This window comes from Botrytis fragariae, assembly GCF_013461495.1.
Source record: "Botrytis fragariae strain BVB16 chromosome Unknown tig00000001, whole genome shotgun sequence".
Taxonomy (NCBI): domain Eukaryota; kingdom Fungi; phylum Ascomycota; class Leotiomycetes; order Helotiales; family Sclerotiniaceae; genus Botrytis; species Botrytis fragariae.
In genome coordinates this window covers 1255614-1278606 of record NW_023500987.1, presented here as the reverse complement: position 1 = coordinate 1278606, position 22993 = coordinate 1255614, and the positions used below count along the sequence as shown (strand labels likewise).

Genomic DNA, 22993 nt, shown 5'->3' with positions numbered 1-22993 from the left:
ATCCGAATAAATGCGATAAGAAGATAAAAATTCTAGTACCAGAAAAAGTATGCCGAATATCAACCGAACCGAATATCTGGGGTAGGTAAAGAACAGCTAACTAGAACCCCTCCTATTTACACTTTTTACCTCTGCAAACATAATGCAGCACTCATAACATCTCACTGTCAATTTTTGAACAACATGTGGATCTTACCCATTGTCGGATATCTGGGCGTGGCGGTTGGGTTTGGTTTCCTGACTACTGCCATTGGTAAGTTTATCCCATCCTCTTGAGCTTGGGTTTCTAGAACGCGTCTCCTGAATCCATTGGCGATGCTATTTTTTGGGTATATGTATGTGCGAATACTGACCTTGTATATGATATAGCCTCTGGATTATACTATCTTTCCGAGCTCGTCGAGGAACACACGGTGATGGCAAAGCGCTTCTTGACTCGAATGATATATGCGATTATTGGGATCCAAGCCCTTTTATGTCTGGTCGATGGGTTTAGTTTCAAACTCAGCGTCATGAGTATCCTCTCTCATCTGGTCTATTTGGGGAACATGAGGCGATTCCCAGTAGTGCATTTGAGCAATCCGCTATTCCTCATTTCGTGCGGTATGTTCTCCCCCCTTTTCCCAATCTCGAATTCAGACAGAAAACTCATGATAGGCATTAGCTCTGGTAATAGTAAACCACTATCTTTGGTTCCGCCATTTCGCAGCAGGTCCTATTCAAACCCCAAGTTCCATCTACGATACGTCTGGATATCCGGACTTCACGCAGATAGCTTCGTATTTCGGATTGTGTGTATGGTTGACGCCGTTCGCACTCTTTGTCTCTTTGTCTGCGAGTGATAATGTGTTGCCCACTATGGGGAGTGAGGAACCAAATATGCCAGGAGGAGCTGGAAAAGGAAAGGGGAAGAGAGAGGGAATTGCCAAGGTTATTATTGATTCGGTTAGGAACGGGATTGCAGAATTAGGGAGGATTGTTGGGTTTTGGAAGGAAGATACGGGGTTTTGATGAATAGGGAGAGGACTTTTGATTGTAATATAGCATTGTACGGATACCAAAGTAGCGGTATGAGGAATTGTAAGATTTATGGAAGAAAAATCAAATGGGACTTTTAAAGTGTTTGGACTCTGCATGTCAGTGAAAAGATGAGTGTTTGATATTGTGCTAATAATGTGCAATATAAATAAGCAAGCTCCCAGGGGTATCTTCCGACCGTACTCCCAACCCAGATTACCCTGTCCATTTGTCCGACGGTCTAAAATAAGTATATGTTCTGTGAGTGAGTATGGGTATAGCAATAATGAATAGCAATGTTTGGATCTTAGATGTCAACCTTCTCCCATGACAATATCAATAGCTGACACAGAAACGTAGTACACACCACGAACATGTCTTCAAGCAGCGTCCTGGATATCGGCCAGTTTCTCCATAGCACTCAAACGAGCAAGAACAACAGCGTTTAATTCTCGAGCTATGCTCAAAGTATTACTCTCGATGATTTTCATGCTGTCCAATATACGACGTTCAAGCTCTTGACGTTTCTTGTCCAGGGAATGAAGTTGTTTCCACTGAGCCTTTTGAAGTTTGCCTCTATCTGGTCGTTAGTGATAGACCTTTGAGCTCTTCCTGTAAGTCAAAACTCGGGTTCGACAGCTGCGATTTGGGGAATCACATCCCGTGCAAGATATGAATACTGGATGAAAATGACTGATGAGTTGCAAGAGAATAAGACACACCTTTGGATTTTCTTATTCTCATATAAAACACCAAGCTTCTTCTTGACTTCCTTGATACGCTGGGCACGTTCATTTTCAATCTTGTTACGCTTTGCATCACGGCGCTTTTTTGTCTGGAAGATATCTTGTCAGTCTAAGTATAAGGAAGGTGTAGAAGGTGTCAATACATCGGCCATCATTTGATTGGCTCTTTCGACAAAATCCATATCTGGAACAGAATCTTGGGAGGAAATGAGGGATCCTGCATCGTCATCCATGGTAAAGTGACCTGGCATTGCGAACGAGAGTATGGGGAACGCGAGGATCGTACGTCGAAGAAATTGACTCTGTGTAAATCAAAATGAGACGGGGGATTCTTGATGAATCTGGAGATCTGAGATATTGGATGAGAAGAACTCTTGATGATGGATGAATGAATAAATATCTGAGTGGAAAGTGAAAGTCGATAATGAGATGAGATGCATGTGAAATCGAAGCTCCCCAACCCAGCCAATCAGACACTAGCTTACTATCTTGATATCCCTACCCCACTAAAATTTACAAAAAGTTCCCGACCACTTTTTTCTCCGATTTCTCGATATCTATCAACACCAAAACATTAAACGTTCTTTTATTTTCAATTCTTTACCACCACACCCAATTCCACCACAAAGATGGGTCTCGCTGCTCCCAAGAAGTGTGTTCCCCTTCATCGCTTCTTCTCAATGGATTGTTCATAATAAATCATAAGCTAACAAACATTTCTCTAGCAAAATAAAACTCTCCCACGATCCAAATAATACAAGATGGTCTGGAAATACCGACAGTTTCGGTCATCGCATGATGAAATCACAGGGCTGGACACCTGGTGAATATCTTGGAGCAAAAGATGCCGCGCATGCAGAATTCCATACCGAAGCCAATGCATCGCATATTCGTGTGGTGATTAAAGATAATACATTAGGATTGGGTGCGAAAATAGGGAGTGGAGTAGGACATGGGGAGTGCACAGGTTTAGACGTTTTCCAAAATTTGTTAGGGAGGTTGAATGGAAAGGAAGAAGCGGAAATAGAAAAGGAACAGAAAGGAAGGGAAGACTTGAAGAGGGCAATTTATGCGGAGAGGAAATGGGGGAGTATTAGATTTGTTAAAGGAGGGGTTTTGATTGGTGATAAGATTCAGGATTTAATTGATGGAGAGAAGGAGAGACTCAAGGCTTTGGAGATCAAAGAGAAGGCAGCAGAGAGTAGCAGTGAGGAAAGTGATTCTAGCTCGGATGAGGAGGAAGAAGAGAAATCACCAGAACCTGTGACCGAGAAGAAGAAGTCGTCAAAACGAAAGAGAGAGGAGCAGGAAGACGAAGAGAAGACATCCAGCAAGAAGAGCAAGAAGGAGAAAAAGGAGAAGAAGGAAAAGAGGAGCAAGAAGAGGAAGAGTGAAGATGGGGATGATAAGGACAAGTCCGAATCCAAGAAATCGAAAAAATCCAAGAAAGATCGCAAGTCGAAATCGAAATCTACCTCCGAATCCGAAAATGAAACCTTGGACGAATCCGCATTGAAAGCACGCAAAAAGGAAAAGAAAGAAAAAAAGCGAAGAGAGAAAGAAGCAGCAGGCGTAGACACCGAAGAAACAACCTCTACCTCCAAATCCTCCAAAAAGTCCAAGAAAGATAAACACAAATCATCCTCCACTTCCGAAACCTCCACCAAAGAAAGTACACCAATAGTCTCAGAGAGTAGTGGAAGATCAACACCAATGGGCATACGCTCTATACGAGCTCGACATATTGCGCAGAAGAGGATGGCTAGTATGGATGTTGCAAGTTTGAACCAGGTTCGTATTCTTATTGCCCCAGAGGAAATTTTATTTTCTGAGGGATGAGTGCTAATTGTTCAACAGATTTTCATGATTAAATCGTAGACATAATTCTCATGGTTTTGAAAATAGAGCAGATTTGAGATAGAAAGGGATAGAGAAAAGGAAGCGAAGAAAATGCTGTAAATATACCAATTTGTTGGAGCGATAATTTCCTGTGGTGAAGAAGAAGAAACACAGATACAGGTAAAGAAATACCGTACCACACCGAGGACTATGCACCCTACCTCCATTCATCAACCCTTCATATCTATGTAGGACGTTAGAGTCAGAGCCATAGCAGAATAACCAAAATTAATACAACTCCAGAGCTTGCTCATGAACCATGACGCTAGTCCTCAATTATCTATGGCTTTTTCTAGCATACTCGTATCATCAATTATGCATTCGATCGAATCTTCTCATTTTTTCACATACCTATGTGTATGTGTATGCGCTTCTCCATCTCCATATCACCCCCATCCTCCCCTCCCCTCTCCCCAACCGAACCCAACCCAGCAAAAAAGCAACCCAAAAGCAGCCAAAAACCCTCATTCATATTCCAAACTTTCTACATGATATATACACACATGCCCATTATCCATTACCCAATGCCTATCACTCATCACTCATCGCTCATCACTCATCACTCATTCCACCACCGACCAAATACCTCGAGCGCAGCGAGCAATGGGGGTTTGGGGGCTTGCCCCCATCCATTGTTATTTTTATGGATTAGTAGTCGTACGATGTATGTTCAGGGTTATTATCATCTCCTTAGATTCTGGAGGGAGACATGTGATGAACAAGCACTTCGAAGCTTGCGAAGATAAAGATACACACACCAAGTACGTTGTCGAATGTGCCAGGACAATCAATCAACAGGTCGAGATAAAAGTCACAATTGGAAATCCAAATCGAGATTGATTTTGATTTTAACATGTTTTTTGAATTCCATCCGCTCGCCGACATTGTGAAAGTCAACCGAGAACAGCTAGCTAATTTGTTCATGTAAAGTACAATTTGGAAAAGGAGAAGGCCAGCTGCGTACAAGGCTCAAACGCATAAACTAAACATTCCATCCCATTCCCAACCCCAACAACATTTCGTTTCATTTCATTCATATAAGCAAGCAAGTAAGCCTTGCCGAATCATCCGCCTACAATCCCAGCGAAGTACAAGCGCCAGCAATACAGAGAGTTTCATCAATCATCAATCTGGATCTTTTCAAGGCATCCATGTATTCCATCTCACACATCTGTCTGAGCGCCAGTCTGCCCAGTATTTCTTTCTTTGCTTGTATCGTTTGCTCCGTTGAGCATATTCTGAGCCGAGTAAGCCTTATAGCTAGCATCTTGAACCTCAACCAAGAAGTAAAATAAATTTCGAAAATGAAACGTCCAGCGTACACTCCGATATCCGATCACCCAATCCTATAATATTCCCATTTCTTGCTCTATCTAGAGCTGTGGATATTTTCGTTGTTTCTGTTTCCATCGTTCATTTTGTCTGCTCAATCCCAATTCTGCAGATTCGACATTCTGTATCCATGTTATATTGTAGCGAAAGCAGTTGCAGATGGTTGTAATCGATAGTTGTAAAGAAATTCCTTTGTTCCTTTAATGATTTGATCAATAAACGCCATAACTTTGAAAGGTCCACTCCTGGCCATTTTCAAGCTCTTGCTCGAGAAAGACAAAAGGAAATTTGTGTGCGTATTCATAGTAATCAATCCATGTAAAAATCGCCCTTCAAAATACGTTCTTGGAAGGCATCAGGTTGCTTTCGAGCAGGCTTTGGTGCCGCGACAGGGGGAATGACGGAAGTTGGTGGAGCTGGGGCGTCACCAATACTCTTGGCTCGCTCATGCATTGGAACATTAAATCTTTGACTATTTGGGGGAGAGGTTGACATGATCGGACGTTGGGATTGAGAGACTTGACTCTCGGCACGAGATCTAAGCTGCTCAGACCAGTTGAAACCGCCTTCACCTGGACGAGCAGAAGAAGCAAAGTCAGAGGGAGTTCTGGGTTTTGATTGCGTGCTTGCCTGTTGAGACTGAGTTCCTGGAGGGGTTACTCTACCACCACCTTGTGAACCTGCTGGAATTGGGGATAATGTAGAAGTAGTATAAGAAGGAGTTCTACCATTTGTGCCCGGGCTACCATTACCCGTGCGAACAGTTCGAAGTGCTTGAGCACCAAATGACATACGACGTGCAAAAGGTGTAGTTGGTGTACCTCTAGAAGGTCCATCTTCATCGTCAATAGCACTTTCATCGATTGATTCGGAAGCTGTAGTTGATACACTACCACGTCGACCACCAAATGGAAACGCTGACGATTGTGTAGGGGATGCACCAGCACCAGATAAACCAAGTGTAGAAATTGACATTCTTCGTTTATGATCTTGAGATGCGCCTGTGCTAATAGGACCCGGGAATGGGCCGACCGGACCTCCGGCAGATGTACTGTTTGAACGAAAGATGTTGGTGAATGTTTGTGCAGTGATGGAACCACGACGAGGTCTAGAGGATTCGTTTGGAGGTGTAGTGCCACCGTTATTGCTATTGCCGTTTGAAGACATATCTGCGTTTGGATTGAAACTTTAAAAGGTCGGGAGGGAATTTATCTGGTCGAATATCACGACGGTGATGTTGATGGCTTGATTGTTAAACCTAGGCGAAGTATTGAATGAGAGATTCTTCAGATAGCCGTAAGCTGCTCTCTCAGCTTCGGGGTATAGGGTGGGAAGCTGATATATTCGATTTGTGTCGTGTTTGATAAGGATTTCTTTGTCGTTGATAAAACGAAGTTCGTTTTACTTAGAATTGATATCAACGGAGCTATCCCCACGAGTTTCTTTGTTCCCTTTCTTTTCGTTTCTTCGTTAAAGTCACCTACTCAATGGTTGGTAACTTTATAATGTGTGTGTATGTGTGTGTATGTCTGTGTGGGGTGTGGGGTAAGATCTTGATCTTTCGTATGGGATTTTTGGCAAGTGTGTGGTGTTATTTGAGGTTCTACAATATCCAGTAGAATTGATTGTGTAAAAAAGAGAGAGAAATCTAGAAGGGCAAGGTAGAAAGAAGGAAGGTATGAAGTAGAAGTTGTTTATTGAGACAGGAAGAAAGTGTTGTGGTTTAGTTTGAATTGATAGGAAAGAGGGAAAAGATAAGAAGATTCATTCATTGATATATAGAATCTGGTAAGAGAGAGGGATCAGGTCGACCTTATGAACGTGAAAGTGGAAGGGAAGGAAAGGGAAGAGGAAGGGGTCAAGGTGATTCACTCACAGCAACGATAGCCACATTCATAATCCCTGTCTAGTCCACCGCTGCTAAGGCTTTCCCCGCAAAGAAAACCACACTAAAGAATGCTAAATCTGGCGAGCTAAGCCCGATTTGTATCTGACGTCGTTCTTCGACAAGGAACTTCAAGGAAGCCGTCTCCGTGCAGTGTCTGAGGATGTGTGGGTAAGGATATCCTCAGGTGCTGGCTGGAGCAATAACTCATCAATTAGTGGCTTGAGATATATAATCATATTCCTTTGTATCTCAACTCTGTTACTTGTACTCTATGTCGTGTGTTTGTTAAACATAATTATGATTATTATGATTATTATAATCATTATAATTATAATTATTATTATAATTATTATTATTATTATTATTATTATCATTATCAATAGTTACATTTAATCTTTATTGGTTGGTACCGACATAGATGGGTTATCAATACGTTCAATCCAACTACCGACATATTTACTGGATCATCTAGGTCGTCTTGCGTATCATTGCGTGATTGTTCGTATGTACTACAGCGTACAGTACGATTAATCGTATGAACTTTACTTTCCCATGAACTCATCTATCTGCAGGTCTCTTATGTTTGGGATCATTTATCATCTTAGAAAGCAAAGGATCGCTACCGGAGCATGATTGTCATACCGGCATGATCCGAAAACCATAAGATCGGATTTATAATTCTCATGACTTCCAAGTACTCGTACTCTTCATCAGATCATCTAGATTATTGATGAATTTCCACATTCATTCCCATATTTAAAAAGGGTTGGCGTTGATCTTCCCATCCGCCGTGGGGTCGACACACGCACTAGTCAGTGCTTGATCTTGAGCGGTATCTTATGGCGAAACTATTGAGATCAGCAACCACAGACAACCATCAAAACTTTCAACAAGGTTGGACAAAGTCAAACTTTACACAACATATTGTCCCTTCATTCGTCTCTTCACCGGAATTGCTCCCTTCCTTTTCTTAACTTTCCACTTTTCTATATCTGCCGTGGGCTATCTATTAAAAAATCACTACATGCTTTAGTGCTCCTTTCCCCAGATTTAAGTGGTTCAGGGAATCTTTCACACACCTGGACAAGATAATCTTGCATACATGTGGTGGGTTTCTTACACGGAGCACCAATTGATGAAGCTCCTCATAGACATGCATATGTACTTCATATACTTTCTCTTGGGTGATGTGTTAAGCTTTCTTGTCAATTTCTGGGCCGTTGCTATCAAAAGCGTTGCTCATGATGACGAATGATCGTCATTCTTCATATAGAGAGCAAACGCCGAAAGAAAGGAATGGAAAGATTTGTATGGGCATCACATTTATCCAATTTATTGAAACAGTAACAAGGGAAAGCGACTCCTTAATTCATATATATCCACCAGATATGCCATTTGATCTTCAGGATCATCAAAGGACCCCAAGAAGATCAATGTTGGATTCGTCAATGATTGCCACTTTCCGAGACGACCGCAAGCTTTGAGTGGAGGCGAAGCGACAATTGAATGTTGTGACGAATCAATTGTGTCCACTTGGAAGCCACCCGAAGTTCGAAATGCGAGGTTAGAACCCCCCTAAAGTTGTGCTACGGCTTCTGATTGCAGGAATTCATATCGATAAACAAAAGCTTCCATTTCTGGGATGCAAGCTTCGATTCCCTCAATCCCTCGTTTTCTCGTGGTTCAACAAAGGCACTTTACAGCCATCCAATCACCACTTTGAAGTATGTTGTTTGTCCCGAAAAAGGTAGCAAATCCTTTCAAAAAGGGAATAGGATTTAGATGAAGTCATCAATATTGTCTCAATTAAAGGATCTCAAGTACAACGACATGATCAGTTATAGTTCTCGGCGATCAATTGTTCTGTCCGAGTTGATATGATATGGAATGAGAGGGAGGCTTCTTTGTGTGTTATTCTGTTCCAATCACGTGATACAGGCATTAAGCATCCGCATGATCTGACGCCAACCAAGGTTCAATGTTCTTTATCTGCACATCTTTTTGTTTCCGAGATTGAACCTAAAGAAGTCGGTTATACTTTCATGCCAAGTATTCGACGTAAAAGAAAGTTCTTGCGGACCTGGAAAGGTATCTCTGGTATCATCCTTCGGACTATCGGTATGTGGGTATGTATCCGAATCCAAGCAAATGGAGTTGAGAGCATTATGAAGAGTCTAGCATAGGACTATAAAATCATCGTATGAGCTTTGTTTGCTTTATTGACTTTGATCTACAAAGAACTTAAACCTTACTTTTCAAGGGTCCCATTGAACACACCTCTCGAAGCATGAGGCTTCTTGGTTAGTTTTATCTCATGCGTAAAAGAGTTTGAGTCATGCTTATATTCATACAATATTCCTTCACATTACTTCAATATCTATTGACTTGATTCTAGTGTAAAGTTATCAATGTCAACTTGGCAACATGGCCTTTGAGAATATACTTCCGGAGCCCAAGTGATAAGGACTTGTATACTCAATTTTTGAAACCAAGGATCTTCAACACAAATCGGTTGTCTCTTCTTTCACATTTTTGTATCCTCGAAGTACAACTTTCGACCCAGTTCCTTTTCCCTCAAAACTTCATCATGTCTCAAGGTAGCTACGTGAAATTCACGTAATTTACAACCGAACTTCTCAAAAGCAACTATTCCTAATCTCGAACCTACCCGGTTAGAATTGACGATCACGATGAACAACGTCTTACAAGCTCGAGGGCGTGAATTACAAAGCTGCATTGACAACAAAATCCTAAGCACAATTCCCCAAACTTAATGTTCAACTAAATTCCTGAGATGCCATGTCTTACCCCGCATTACTACTAGGCAGTCAATGCTCAAAGTCTTAGGTGTCGATTTCAGACCTTCCTTTATTCGCTGGCCATTGCACCTTTAGAATTATGTTACAGGGAATATTGAGCTTTACTGATTCATCAAAAGTACTCTCTTGGTCTATACCTGGGATGTATGCCCTGCAATTCACGTATTTTGTTGACCCCGGAATCAAGAACTACCTATTGTTGAACTGGGGACTGAATAGTCATAGCCTTTGGCTGCCATCCATTCATGAGTTAATCGACCTTCTTTCGACTGGGGATCTATAGAACATTGTGGTATATATCAAGTAACCATTTTGCCAAGTGGGTAGTGATCACCAGCAGATCGGGGCTTTGTGTTAACCGCAGCAGGTCTCCAAGGTGAACAGCCTCTAGTTGATAGAACAATGTAGATAAGGGAAGTCGGCTACTTTTCATTCTTTAGTTGGTTGATGTGATGTGCTGTGAAAGTATAGTGTAAATTGTACGAAATACAACGGAAATCCGACTACCTGGGACAATAAAAGAATAAGAAAATCTGGTGATATCGAGAAAATAGGAATCTCAATTCCTTTGATCTCGCGCCCCCAAAAGAAACCCCATTATACACCACAAAATCATTAGTTAACAACTCATGAAATCGTGATCTATTAAACTCAAAGAGACAAGACCAAGACCAATCATGGCAAGAAAATGGAAAGCTTCATAAAACCCCCCAAATCGCATGAGTAGATCGCGCTCTCGATGCCAACAAGGTATAGGCTGACACTCCACCAAGAGATTCACCAGTACACGACACGAGGTATACGTCCGGCGCGAGTATACACTTCAAGCGAGATCTTGAGATATCGAAAGATACATAGACTGTCCTAAATGAGAGTGCTCCACATACATGACGAGAATTCCAAGCCTATAGAATTCGCACTCGAGAACCTCTCCTCACGAATCCAAGTAATACTCAACAGTAAGTACCTCTTTTCCTTTTCGCTAAGGAATCCCGCTCACCCCGCCACAGGAATAGGAATTAGCAGCATCCAGAACTAGAACTCTCTTCTTCATCCCGGGTGCAAGATTAAAGGAATGCGGAAATTGCATCTTCATAACGACGTCCTTTCGTGTACCTACTGAGCAAGCATGTCGTGTTTCTACCTCTCCCCTCTATACTCCATACTCTACCCTCCGCACTCTCCCCTTATCGATGATCCCTCCCCGTTCCCCAATCAGATGCGGCAGCGAAGCACAGCTCGCGATTAGAGGAAGGAGATGGGTGTGGAAAATGGAGGTGGGGAGTCGAGTTCGTGTTGGCGGTACGCGGGGTAGAGTGAAGGGGAGGAATTTCAGGGGTCATTTTCCTTTGCTTTTCTTGTATGCCTTTCTTGCTTGATTACTTTTTTTCTGGCTTCGGAGTGAGATGTGTGGTGTGTGATGAGAAGGAAGTGAGAGAGGGTATACGGAGTGGGTAGATGGATGGATGGATGAAAAATTTCCACTGACTAGATGGATTTCAGATATCAAATTGATAGAACAAACGATTTGGAGAACGGAGCTGTATACATGTATGTATGTACGTGTGTATGTATCTGCTATACACAATTTGTACGCATATCTCATGAGGAATCAAGCTCCTCTATAAATAAATAAAACTCTACGATCCTGTCATCCGCTCCCCTCCCCTCTCCTCCATCACCCACAGATTACAAACCGAAAAAAAAAAAGAAAAAAAAAAAGAAAAAAAAATAGATCAAACAACACACAACACATAACACCCTCCCATCCCTCATCCTTATCCTCATCCTTATCCTCATCCCCATCCTTATCCTTATTCTCACCCACAAACTCATCCACAAACTCATCTCACGATACAAATTTCCGAAAAAGTTACAACATCAATGAACGAGATCATCAGGAATCGAAACATTCAAGCTCCAATTTCAAGCATCAAACAGTGAAAATTTACATTTACCACCTAGTACCAACCCACGCTTACACCTTCTATTGCCGAGAAGGAATTTAACGATCTCCATTTGATAAATTAGATTCCTCTATTTACTTCTTCCATGGAAAGAAGAAGAGAAAGAGAAAGGGATGTATGTGTGTAAGTATTGTGGCAATAGCAGGTACATCAGGGTTGACTTGGGAAAACATGGCATGGAACTAATACTCCCGTTTTGATTTGTTTATGGCTCCAATCAACATCAAATATGTTAAGCGGTACTAATCGCCATCTTAAGCTACTCCACTCAAGTTTTCCATATCATTTCGTCACATCGTCCGAGGTTATGTCTAGGAACACGATATCTTGAAACCTTCGCAGCGATGCGAAAGCATTCACATAAGTCCAAAAAAGGCGCCATAAGTTCTAATTCTCTCGACGAACAAAAATTTAAGCTAGAGTATGATTCAAATCAAGATCTAATGATAAAATGCAAACAGCTTGACGCACGATGCAAAACGGCGTATTTTGTATGCCGGTGTTCCTCGTAAAACCCATTTCAACTTCATATTTTGCACAGATTGATAATGATTCTCAAAAGCTTCAAAAGTCTCCCGCATTTACCATCCATGAGCATGCGAAAAAGTCATGAAGTAAAACCATCAACTTTTTGCCGCTTGGCATGCATTCAAACTTCCAACAACCGCAAAACACATGACTGGAGATATAGCATACGAAATCTATTTGGAAATTAGTTACCATTCTTCATAGAGAAACCAGCGAAACTTACCGCGAGTAATTTAGCAACCTTATGTTGATCTTCCTCTTTAGCATCACTGACCTCTACCATTGTGATAAGTTTCACAGCCGGTGGACCCAAAGGCATGAACATCATCGAGAACCAAAGCATTGGATCTTCTCCCACCCAATTTGTGTTTTTCGCCAAATAGTAAATGATTCCCGTAGAAATAACAGGCCAAATTGCGAATCGTACTGCGAGAACGTAGAAAGTTGTAAACCAGGGTGTGCTAGTAGGTTCTTTGCCTTTCCCCTTTTCACTAGTTTTGGTGACGGCTGAGTAGAGTGATACTCCTGCACCTACGACGGGTAGAGAGACAAAAAGAATTCCAATATTTTCAAGAGATGCGGTGAGCCATGCTGTAAAAATTCCCCCGTCAACTGTTTCGTTGAAAAATGCTCGGTGGAGAATTGGTGACAGTCCGACGATTGCACCGGCTATGGCACCAAGAAGAGGTGCGTTCAAGAAGTCGTAAAAGAAAAGTAACCACCATCGAACTCGATCACTAAGTTCAAACCATCTTCGTCTACTTATAATAGAGGAGGGACGTCTTTCGTATACGATTGCTCGATTTGTATCTCGTGTAGGAGGTGTCATAGTAGCCGAAGCACGTCTCGATGGGAAAAAGGAGGTAGATCTGCTAGAAATTGCTGGTCGATGCTGAGGCGAAAGAAGATTGGTGTGTTCGGTAGGAAAATGCAATCTTTCATCATCATCTTCACTTTCACCCTCCCTGTCCTGTTGTACCTGTGCGAGTGCAGACAAAAGATCCTCTTCATCGGAGGATCAATTGCAAATTCTGTATCCATCATACGAGGACCAATGGCAAATGTCAGACAGCTTGAGAGAACCGAATAAACAAGGAAATATGACTTTGCCTGTTCGACTGGATTATATCCTGTTCCCCCATCTTCTAGAAGTAACGGATTTAAAAGACCAGTTTGGTCTAAAGCTTGAATCAACATTAAAGGATAACTTGTCGTGTTATTGAACATTATAGTTGCAGTAATCCAATCCGGCATCCCGAAGATGAAATGAGCACCTGCTCCAATCAAGAATGAAATTGTATGTGTTAAACATGCCCACACCAAAATGACGTTGTAACGATGACCTCCTCCAGCATGTAATTCTCTGCCGATCTTGACAAATTCCAATGCGGGTAGAAAGAATTTGACTGAGATTTTGGACATCATTTTGGCAGATTTGCTATCGAGAAGCTCCATGTATACCGATAGAGCACCGTAGAATATCACTAGGAGTACAGCCATGCTTGCTTGAAAAGCTGCCACGAGAGATACTGTGAGACTTGAAGCCATGATTCGAGGATTGAGCGATAGGAGTTGAAGAGAAGAGCATAAATGTGAGTGTGTCTCGCATTCTAACTTGAAAGACTTTTGGATTGAGAGGCTTTTTCCTACACACAATTTCCCAAAGAGATCCAGATTAGGAAATGGCAAATCTGAATCTGGCAGGCGTACTCCAGATCACTTACCTGCTACAACGGATGCTCGAACATATTGCGCATCGCGACTTCCATTATGAGGGGAAAATGTACAGAGCCTCAGCCATTACGTCAAACCTTTGCTTCTGCAGAAACAGCTTTGTGCGATAGAATCAGGTAAAGTTGACCTCCATTATTGGTAATTTGGAATGAAACGTAAAGCCACCAGTGACATTCGCTTTCGAGAGAAGAGAGAGGACATGCAAAAAAGAGGAAGCTGTCTTAGACTTTATATAAGTCTGCATTTCCCATCACTTGAAGTGAACGATAAAATCCGAGAATTGACTTTGACAATCAAGTAGTAGAGATTATTTTCGTCATGATTAAATCATTTAGTAACATGTGAATATTGGACCAAGAATTACTAAATATTTCAATCAAATCATTGCGGACCAAATTGTGTGAAGTATTGATGGGGGTAGGAAATTGTTTCTGGCCGTCTTGGGAATCCCGGGAATTTGGGAGGAAACCTTTTGGCGGTTTTGGGAATCCTTCGCAAAACTTCTCCCAGAATCATGACATGCAACAAAAGAATGCCTTATCACGTGTATCTGGACATATTGTCCAATCAAATTAATGGTGCATTTCGAGAGGTCCGTCCACCTCTGCGTAACCCGAGGATTTTGTGAGAAGTTCAACGTCGACATTATCAACATTTCGATGGATGAATTCGATGTGATTTTATCGACCACCAATAGTCCTTCCAGCAGGTAGAATTTTGGATGGTTTGACTTACTGGCTGCAGAGTCCCAAATTGCTCAAAGCAGGTATTTCGCCATCGCTTTGTTCCGCTGCTTCTAGCTCTAGGGGACAATAACGGCATCAGCATGCCTTGATCAATATCTGTTCATGACCATTCTGCGAGCGATGTATTCAAATCGATCACCGGCAATGTAAATATTGTATTTTTCACATGATATCAAATTCTGGTGTTAGTTTTGGGTGATTCAAGTCATTCCAATCGGGAATTGAAAGTAAGGAGGATAATCAACGCAAGTGCGTGTGGGATATTACCAATCTAATAAATGGATATCAGAGAAAAGCACCATGAGAGTATTCTCAGCACTTAAAGATTTCACCCAAGCTACTTGCTTCTTTCCAATATTCCGCAGATTACGAAAGCGCCCTCTTTCACTCTGTGCCTAAATACAGAGACGTGGTTGCTTGGTGTCGTCGAAGGGTGTTCAGAAGAAACAAAGAGTCTGTCTTGCTAAGCCAAAAAGCCTATTAAAATTCCATAAATAGGATATAAAACATCAGCATGACCATATTCTACGGTTTGGCTTCATAACCTACACTTCAGATTATTCAGACAACCAACAAAGAATCTCGATATACAATGATTCCCTTGAATTAAAATGGCCAAATCAGAGTTGATTTCGCCAGATGATTGTCACTTGAAGGATAGTTTCAGACCTATAATACATGTGATTTATTTGAATGCATCAAGGCGTTATATCCAATTCAACCGCAGTAGTATTTCTTCTTGTTGTCTCATTCCCAGTCAAGACTCCGGACTTCAAATCTGAATTTGTTTTCATTGCCGAGGTGTTAGAATCAAGCTCCCTAGCCTCTTTTCTATAATCATAAAGCTCGTGCAGTCCGCCATTGTCGGCAACAGGTCCTGTAAAGGCTATTGATCCCCCATTGATATCTTTTTCGTCTTTCAGTGAAGTCGATGGTTTATATCGTTTCAAGAAGATCAGAGCAATAACAATAAGGAAAATAAGAGCAAGGCCTCCAAGGACTCCTCCAACTATGGCTCCAACATTGTTTGGTGAAGCCTTCGCACCAGTTGACTGCGCACTGGTTGTCTGAGTACTAGGAGCTGATGAGGACGTTGCGACAACAATTGTAGAATAATATTGCGTTGTTGATATTTGTGATCCCGAAGCCGACGAAACTGTCGATACAGAACTGCTTGTTGGATTGACCAGATAAAAGTTGCTGGTTGGCGATGTTGCACATGTGAGATACGTATATGTTTGTTCTTCGGAAACTAATAAAGCTGTTGAGCAATATGGCATCGCGTTTGTACTACAGTAAAATTAGTCTTCAAGTGACAGGCTATTTATCCAACAGTCAAATAATGTACATACCAACGAATTTGTGTCAAACTAGATCTCCCACAACCGGTAGAGCAAGTACCATCGTCGACACAGTAGCCAACAAAATCACAATTGGTAGCTTCAGCTATAGTGTTTGGGCAAAATCCCCATAAATTATCGATAGTATCTTCGCGACAAGCATATCCGGGTTCAGCTGTCCGAGGAATTTCGATGTCGCCATTTGAATATCCACAAAGTGTAGCAAACGACGTCGTTTGACGGGCTCTCAATTGGACTGGCACGCTTGAAGCAGGTGTGGGAAGTGGAGATTCAGGTATGGTGATTGCCTCGCTTTGAATAAGGAAGAGGAAAAGAATGAATAAATTCATCATTCCTAACAGTGAAAACTACGAAATCATGAAAATCCTCAATATCTCCAATTTCTCCGACCTTCCAAGAAAATGAGAGAAGTACATTCCTTGAGTATCTTCGAACATCGGTGTTACATAATAAACACTTACCCACCTTCTGATATGCAGGTGTGCGGCGAGAGCACTCAATGCAACGTGATGGGACGATCTTCAATCTACTTGACAAATTGACCCTGCTCCTGAATCTGGCTCGCAGATTAGCGCCACAAATAAAAATTTAGACTTTGGATAGTACTGACAGCTGGACAGCCGTTATCGGGGGGGTTTAATTTCGTACCAAAGTTGAAGCTTCCAATACTATGACAAGACATCAGACTCGCGCTTCGTCGGAGTTCACGAAATTTCAGTCGTTGATATTAGTCCAGTACTAGAATCGCAAGCAATGATCACCAATTTTAGTAGTAACAACCCGAAATGATGAATATCAACACAGATGATTGGCTAGTCAAAAAAACATGGATATTCGAACGCGGAAATAATTCAATAGTTTAATCTATGGGGGCTGGTTATTTTCGGATTAGAACCTCATTGCATTGTACCATTAATCCAATCACTACCCTAGTACGATAAAATTTGACCCCCGCAGAAATCACCTGCAACGCCGCGTGATGGATCACGATAATGAAAATGATGGCTTGATTCTTCATGAATTTTGCTTTTGGTAGTATTTACTCAGTACTTGATATGACGTGCCTGATAGTGGGTGATATTTCATCCCTCATATCCTCCTGACTGGTGCAAATGATTTCTAATATTTGGTATTTTTCGGTTGCTTTTATCTAGTATAGTGCGAGCTATGCTAGAAATATTATTCCTGTATATCCAGAATATATCTATAGATTACTGTTCTCGTCATGACGACCAACTTCTTTGATTGATTGAATTTGTAGAGGTATTACGCCTCATTTTCTTATGTTCTTTGCCATGGACATATGATTGATGTCCTTTCTATATAAAGAGTTACGAGTGGCGAATAGATGAGGGATAGTAGAAAGCTATCACCAGCTTATAACGAATTGATAGCCTCGCTATATCATTCCTCTTTAAATCCTCCACCCCGGAATATACGCCTTCAAACCACCCTACACAACGTTTAAGGATTATGCGAAACTATCTGGATATGCTATTCGGATATGCTAGCTTTAGCACGAACGATCTTTCCTGGGTGCATATAAAGATGGAATGGGGGGGCCTAGAAAATTTATACACAAGTTATGTAGCCATTATAGACTACTAAATGTGTGCTCGAGCTTCGAAGAGCAAGAACAGGGAATTCACTTGCAATCAACGACCCCCTCTTTCGTCTCGGCTTACTGTTCTTCGCGTACACAAATCACATTGTGGAGAATGATAGATGGGGGATTATATAAGCTTGCTCTCATGCCTCTTCCGGAATCTCCATGCTGAAATGGCAGTGATGGACCGCCAGTCGATGTGGTTTCGTGTGGTCGAGACTGCTTCGCTGAAATTGCACCAAAACCAGTGTCAAGCAGCGTAGATTTTAAGCCGGTTCGATTCGAATGCTTTGAGATAACACTTGTCTAAATCATGATCTGAAGTGACAACACGATCAGTGACAACGCGAAGGATAGTTAAAAGGAAAGCGACTATGAAATTCTAGCGACTTCAATAGTTTACCGACAGTGAAGTTTCACTAGTGTTCGGTTGTCTGAGGTATAGCTGTCGGTCACGGCTACAATGAAGTACTCCCACACATTCTGAGATATCGGAAACAAGATCGGACAGAAGCGAATTCCAATTTCCCATCGAATCGATTTCACTCACCTTTCGGGGGACTTTGCAATACTTCAAATTGGAAAACGGATCTTTATATAACTCAGTATTGATTCATTTGGTTCTGATCACGCTGCTTAAGAGGTATACTTCAATATTTACCCCGCGCTAATTCACTCAGTTCCATCTTCCTACTCTTCAAACATTTCAAATCCCATCTCTCACTGATCATCATGGAAAAGGGAAATCGGTGGTATAAAAATCAGTATTGAATATTCTCTATGTTTCAATCCTATAATGCTAACAATTCGGAATGTTCACATCCTAAAGTGGACTCCGGCGTCGAGTCCATCCTCAGTAGGACGTACTAATGCCGGTAGCGAATAAGATGTTGTTTTCAGCTAGCTAGCTGAGCCCGGAATTTGCGGTTGTTATTTTCATTACTGTTGTTATTTGAACTATTGATATTACTAGAGATAATGAGAATGATGAGTTTGACATTGATAGCGGAAAGTGGCTATACATGGCGATATATTGAGTCTTCCCATTAGCAAGTAACTTGCGAAATTGACATGTGTCGATCAGAACTTTGTCAAATCAACAGGAAACCTCTTCTCTAATTGAGATCTCCGTCTCGCCGCAAACCTATGACGTGAGAGTAACACACTAATTTCGGTCCATGATGGTTTCTAAAGCAAATAGGCGGTCTTTAAATAACCCTTGATTTTAGATCTGGATCGCTAGTAGTCTACACTAGCTCTTGTTGATTCACTAAATTAAACCCAATGTACTTATTTCTATCCAATATATACACATAATATACCAATCATCTCCTATTACCCCTCCTCATCATCCCCCCTCTTTCCCAATAGTATACACAACCCCAAAATATCATTTACCCCGCTCGAGGTTCCTCTCAAGCTTCTATTCGCTTTCTGACCTCTTACTTATTTGAGAGATCGCTTGGCTATTCTATGAAGCTGCAAACCTTGAGACCAATATTAACGTGGACTCAAGAATCTTGTTTAGTTCGGTTCAGTTCAATACATCGATCTGTGTCAAATAGGGTGATTTCTTAGTTATAGAAATTTTACGAAATGTTTGGACAATCATCTAGCTTGATATCGCTGGGATTTTGGAAATTTTAATCTCCGCAAAAGGAAAAGAGACATTGACAGCGACGAGGAATGTCGCGATGATAATCACATCCTCCGTTCCTCAGCAATAACATAAAAGGAGGTAGAGATAAGATCCGATGCACTTACTCAATAATCTCGTCTTTGACACCAAAGCGAGATGCATACCCTGGATATCATATATAAAATCGATTTACTCGGTCTGGCTCTGATATGAGTCACCACTGATGGAGAAAAATCCCTTCACCGTCAGTTTTTGGGTTGTCTAATAATACAATCCCGGTATCTTGGATGCACAATAGCCAGTTTTTGAATACCACAGAATTGCAGATTTCGAAAGACTTGCACTACTCGGTGAATTTCGAAGCAGCGCATGTAGAAAAATTGGCATGATGATCTCATCTGTATGATTCATTAATTCAAATACGCTTATGAGCTCCCCATCGAAATTCTCCTCTCAAATATTATCCAATGTGGGATATTTAAGAGACCACAGATCCGAAAGCAAAACGTCATATTGCCATCAACAAATACAGGAGATATGATTTCAATGGACAGAATCTATCGAGATGTATCTGTCTAGCCCCGTATTCTATGGCTCACTGGCCAGCGTTCCAGTTGTATATAAATGAATAGGTATTGCACATCCTATAGACGTTCTATTTCGATGTAGTAGAACTAGTGATGTATACCTATATCAAATGATAGCATCAACCACAACAACAAAGCCGTAGTCAAAGCGACGACAAGCACTAAAAGTAGACTGATAGTGACAACATCTTTCCACTTCTCATCCTCTCGATCCGACGCAGAAAATCATACGTCAAAGTCAAATGCACCTGGAGATTTTAATCGGCACAGCGAGAGAGACAAGACGAGCATCGTGATCCAGTGGAAGTTGTAGGTTGTGTAATGATAGCTTAAAACTCATGGGGAGGGAAGTTTATACAGCAATAGTATATGGAAGGCTCACCCAAGGGCTAAGATTCAAAGTAGACAAAAACAAGAGGGAACTACTAGGCACCCGTGAGTAAATGTATTCACCTCCTTATTTTCCTCTCTTGCCTTGCGATTCGCTCAACCTCGTTTGTACAGCTTGATAGATATGTACCTCTCAAAAGGCGGGTTCAATCCATCGATTCCTCGATTCTTTCCTTGCGTACTTATAAATAATCACCTCTCCTATCAATACTTGATCATCAATCTAAGTGTCGAGACAACAGTTTCCGTAGAAATAAGGGAGAAAGACTTGTGTTTGTTCTCTCTGGTTGTACCTGTTTTTCTCATTCGATTTAACGGACTTTTGATTTGGAGGTTTAGGATTCCTGAGAGGGGGTTTCGATGAGTGGATTTAGAGATATGATGGTATACAAAAAGTAAGAAAGTAAATATAACTTCCAGCGGAGTATAACAACGACAACAATCAGGACGACTCCTCCAAGTTGGTGTATCGTATGTATGAGTAGATACTAGGTAGGTTATAGGAATGTGTGGGATTGGATATGTAGATACTCGTATATAAGATGAAGAAAGAAAGAAAGAGGAGGTTCACTCGAAACTTCCGACATGTATATATAAATAGCAATCCATCCAGCCACATCAACAAGCACAAATCAGTCACAAACTTTCTTCACAAAAACAAGCAGATAATTAATAACAATGTATTTCTTATTTGATTTCTCATTCTCTCTATCTATCTTTCCATCCCCTTTTCATGCTCTATGCATTCATCGTCCATCACCCTTCCATGCATCTAGCACCACCACAAGAATCACCAACCACACCACAAAAACTATGCACAACTAAAGGTATAAAAGCGGCTCATCTAGAAAAGAATTTTCTATCCAATCCCATCCTCTCCCAATACCCTCAAGCCGATCAGCGGCGAGTATACAGCAAAAAGGGGGGTGTAAATATTGTTCCGTGCCAATGACCGCCAATGCAAATCAAGCCACCCATCCATAAATCAAAAATAAAAAAGGATCCAAATTAATCACATCATGATCATCCGTACCTATACCAATTCCATAACACGTACTCTTCATTGTGAATAGTCATTGTAACATGACAAGTATTCGTAATAAAGAGCATACGTTTAGATCGTCACAAGTGACGTCGCAATATACGCATCAACGTATCGGAATCTCGAGGTATGGGCAGACGGTAACCAAGAAAGAAGATGAATCGAAAAAAACTCCAGGTAACGAATCAAAGATATGTGTGAGGGTATATTTTAATCGTTAATCGGGGGTATTCGTGCTCCGTCGAAAAGAGAAAACAAGATCAAAAAAGCGAGCAAGAAATTTTCTGGCGTGAGAAGTAAAATCAAAAAAGAACAAAAAGATATCGTCAAGCCGTAAAAGGGGGTAATTTTCGTAAAATAGAAGTGTGAAGAGTAAACTGAAGTGATGAGATGTCGCATCGAAGATTTCGGATGTGTGAAGTTTTTATTTATCATGGGGAGATCAAGAAAGGGTATTTTTGGAAACGCATTCCAAGAAAAGATCTAGATGCCATAGGGCAGGAATGACGATCAACCAAACACATGATCGGCGCCGTCTAGATGGACCCGCATTCTTTGTCTCATCATTTGTTTGTTTACAGCAACGCTGCAACGGCCATGATAAACACCCCCATTACACCATAACTTGCTTGAACATTTGAAGCTGCACCGACGAAGGTTGGTACAGGAGAGCTTGCTGATGCGCCAATTCTTGAGGTTGTGGATGCGATGATGGTTCCAACGGATCCGGTAGGTGCAATTGCAGAGGTGTTGTAGGTGGAGTAGGTGGAGGTAACGGATGCGACGACTTCAGATACGGTAATGGTGCGAGTGTGGGTGGATGTAGATGTGAAGGTTGTGGTGGAGGTGACTGATTGTGCGCACACACATGCGACAAAAAGGGAAAGCAACAATGCTGTGAGACCGTGGAACTGCATTGTGTATGTGGTTGTTTGCGAAAAAGGTCTTGAGTAAAGATTTTTGAATTTATTGACAAGAAAGTAATTGTGTGAGAGGAATGTGTGTTATAGTTTTTGAAGGATCGAGACCAACGTTAAATAGATTTGAGTAGTCGTTGGTGGGTAGTTGCTTCGAGGAGGGAGATGTATATCAGAAAGATATTGATCAAAGCGCAGATAATGTTTGATATTGTTTCGAAAGTGGAGTGTTTTGGGTCAATAGGCTCAAACCTTGAACAATAGGTAGAAAGGATATTGTGTTTGGTGAATGGGTAAGTATCGAATGGTGGTGGGTGAATCTGATAGATGTCTGGAGTATGTTTTCTTGAAATATACTTTGAATGATTGTAGACTTTGCCAACGAAGTCTGATTGAGTTGTCTGAAGCAAGCTGCAGGTATTGGGATAGTGAAGGTGTGTGTTGTTAGAAGAGAGAGAAGAAGGAAGAAGTATTGGGGCGCAAGATGAAGAAGATATCTGAGCGAGCGCGAGCGGTCGAGTAGAAGTGGATCTTCGTCTTTTCCTACTAAAGGTGGCCCGTGATTGGATTGGGGGTAAATTGACAACGTTTTGTTTTTTCTTTTTCTTTCTTCCCACGTTGGAATCGGTGGATTTCGTAGGTTGACTAGGGGAAGTAGAGAAGCTTGGCCCGGCTAATAATTAAGTGCATGCTTGACTTGCTTGACTTGGTTGATATGCTTGATCTACTTGACAAATGGGTGGGAGATGGTCCATTGTACCACAGAGAATCCCAG

General features: G+C 41.4%; 7 protein-coding genes across 7 annotated transcripts; 2 read left to right on the top strand and 5 right to left on the bottom strand.

Annotated features, from left to right (window-relative positions):
• Nucleotides 1–183: 183 nt before the first annotated feature.
• On the top strand, nt 184–1011 carry Bfra_000388 (putative transmembrane adaptor erv26 protein; the record flags this gene model as incomplete). Its single annotated transcript, XM_037330834.1, has 3 exons — nt 184–253; nt 370–603; nt 665–1011. The coding sequence occupies 3 exons, from the start codon at nt 184–186 to the stop codon at nt 1009–1011; spliced, it is 651 nt and encodes a 216-aa protein (XP_037197167.1).
• A 386-nt stretch (nt 1012–1397) lies between these two features.
• Nucleotides 1398–2014, bottom strand: Bfra_000387 (uncharacterized protein; the record flags this gene model as incomplete). The annotated part of the gene is made up of 3 exons (XM_037330833.1): nt 1398–1593; nt 1740–1852; nt 1907–2014. The coding sequence occupies 3 exons, from the start codon at nt 2012–2014 to the stop codon at nt 1398–1400; spliced, it is 417 nt and encodes a 138-aa protein (XP_037197166.1).
• A 378-nt stretch (nt 2015–2392) lies between these two features.
• Nucleotides 2393–3641, top strand: Bfra_000386 (putative g-patch rna maturation protein; the record flags this gene model as incomplete). Its single annotated transcript, XM_037330832.1, has 3 exons — nt 2393–2415; nt 2489–3554; nt 3621–3641. 3 exons carry the CDS (start codon nt 2393–2395, stop codon nt 3639–3641), a joined length of 1110 nt encoding a protein of 369 aa, XP_037197165.1.
• Nucleotides 3642–5303: 1662 nt separating this feature from the next.
• Bfra_000385 (uncharacterized protein) lies at nt 5304–6161 on the bottom strand (the record flags this gene model as incomplete). The annotated part of the gene is made up of 1 exon (XM_037330831.1): nt 5304–6161. One exon carries the CDS (start codon nt 6159–6161, stop codon nt 5304–5306), a length of 858 nt encoding a protein of 285 aa, XP_037197164.1.
• A 6130-nt stretch (nt 6162–12291) lies between these two features.
• On the bottom strand, nt 12292–13744 carry Bfra_000384 (putative auxin efflux carrier superfamily protein; the record flags this gene model as incomplete). The annotated part of the gene is made up of 3 exons (XM_037330830.1): nt 12292–12369; nt 12420–13201; nt 13243–13744. The coding sequence occupies 3 exons, from the start codon at nt 13742–13744 to the stop codon at nt 12292–12294; spliced, it is 1362 nt and encodes a 453-aa protein (XP_037197163.1).
• Nucleotides 13745–15374: 1630 nt separating this feature from the next.
• On the bottom strand, nt 15375–16369 carry Bfra_000383 (uncharacterized protein; the record flags this gene model as incomplete). Its single annotated transcript, XM_037330829.1, has 2 exons — nt 15375–15966; nt 16029–16369. The coding sequence occupies 2 exons, from the start codon at nt 16367–16369 to the stop codon at nt 15375–15377; spliced, it is 933 nt and encodes a 310-aa protein (XP_037197162.1).
• Nucleotides 16370–21876: 5507 nt separating this feature from the next.
• Bfra_000382 (uncharacterized protein) lies at nt 21877–22218 on the bottom strand (the record flags this gene model as incomplete). The annotated part of the gene is made up of 1 exon (XM_037330828.1): nt 21877–22218. One exon carries the CDS (start codon nt 22216–22218, stop codon nt 21877–21879), a length of 342 nt encoding a protein of 113 aa, XP_037197161.1.
• Nucleotides 22219–22993: the final 775 nt, after the last annotated feature.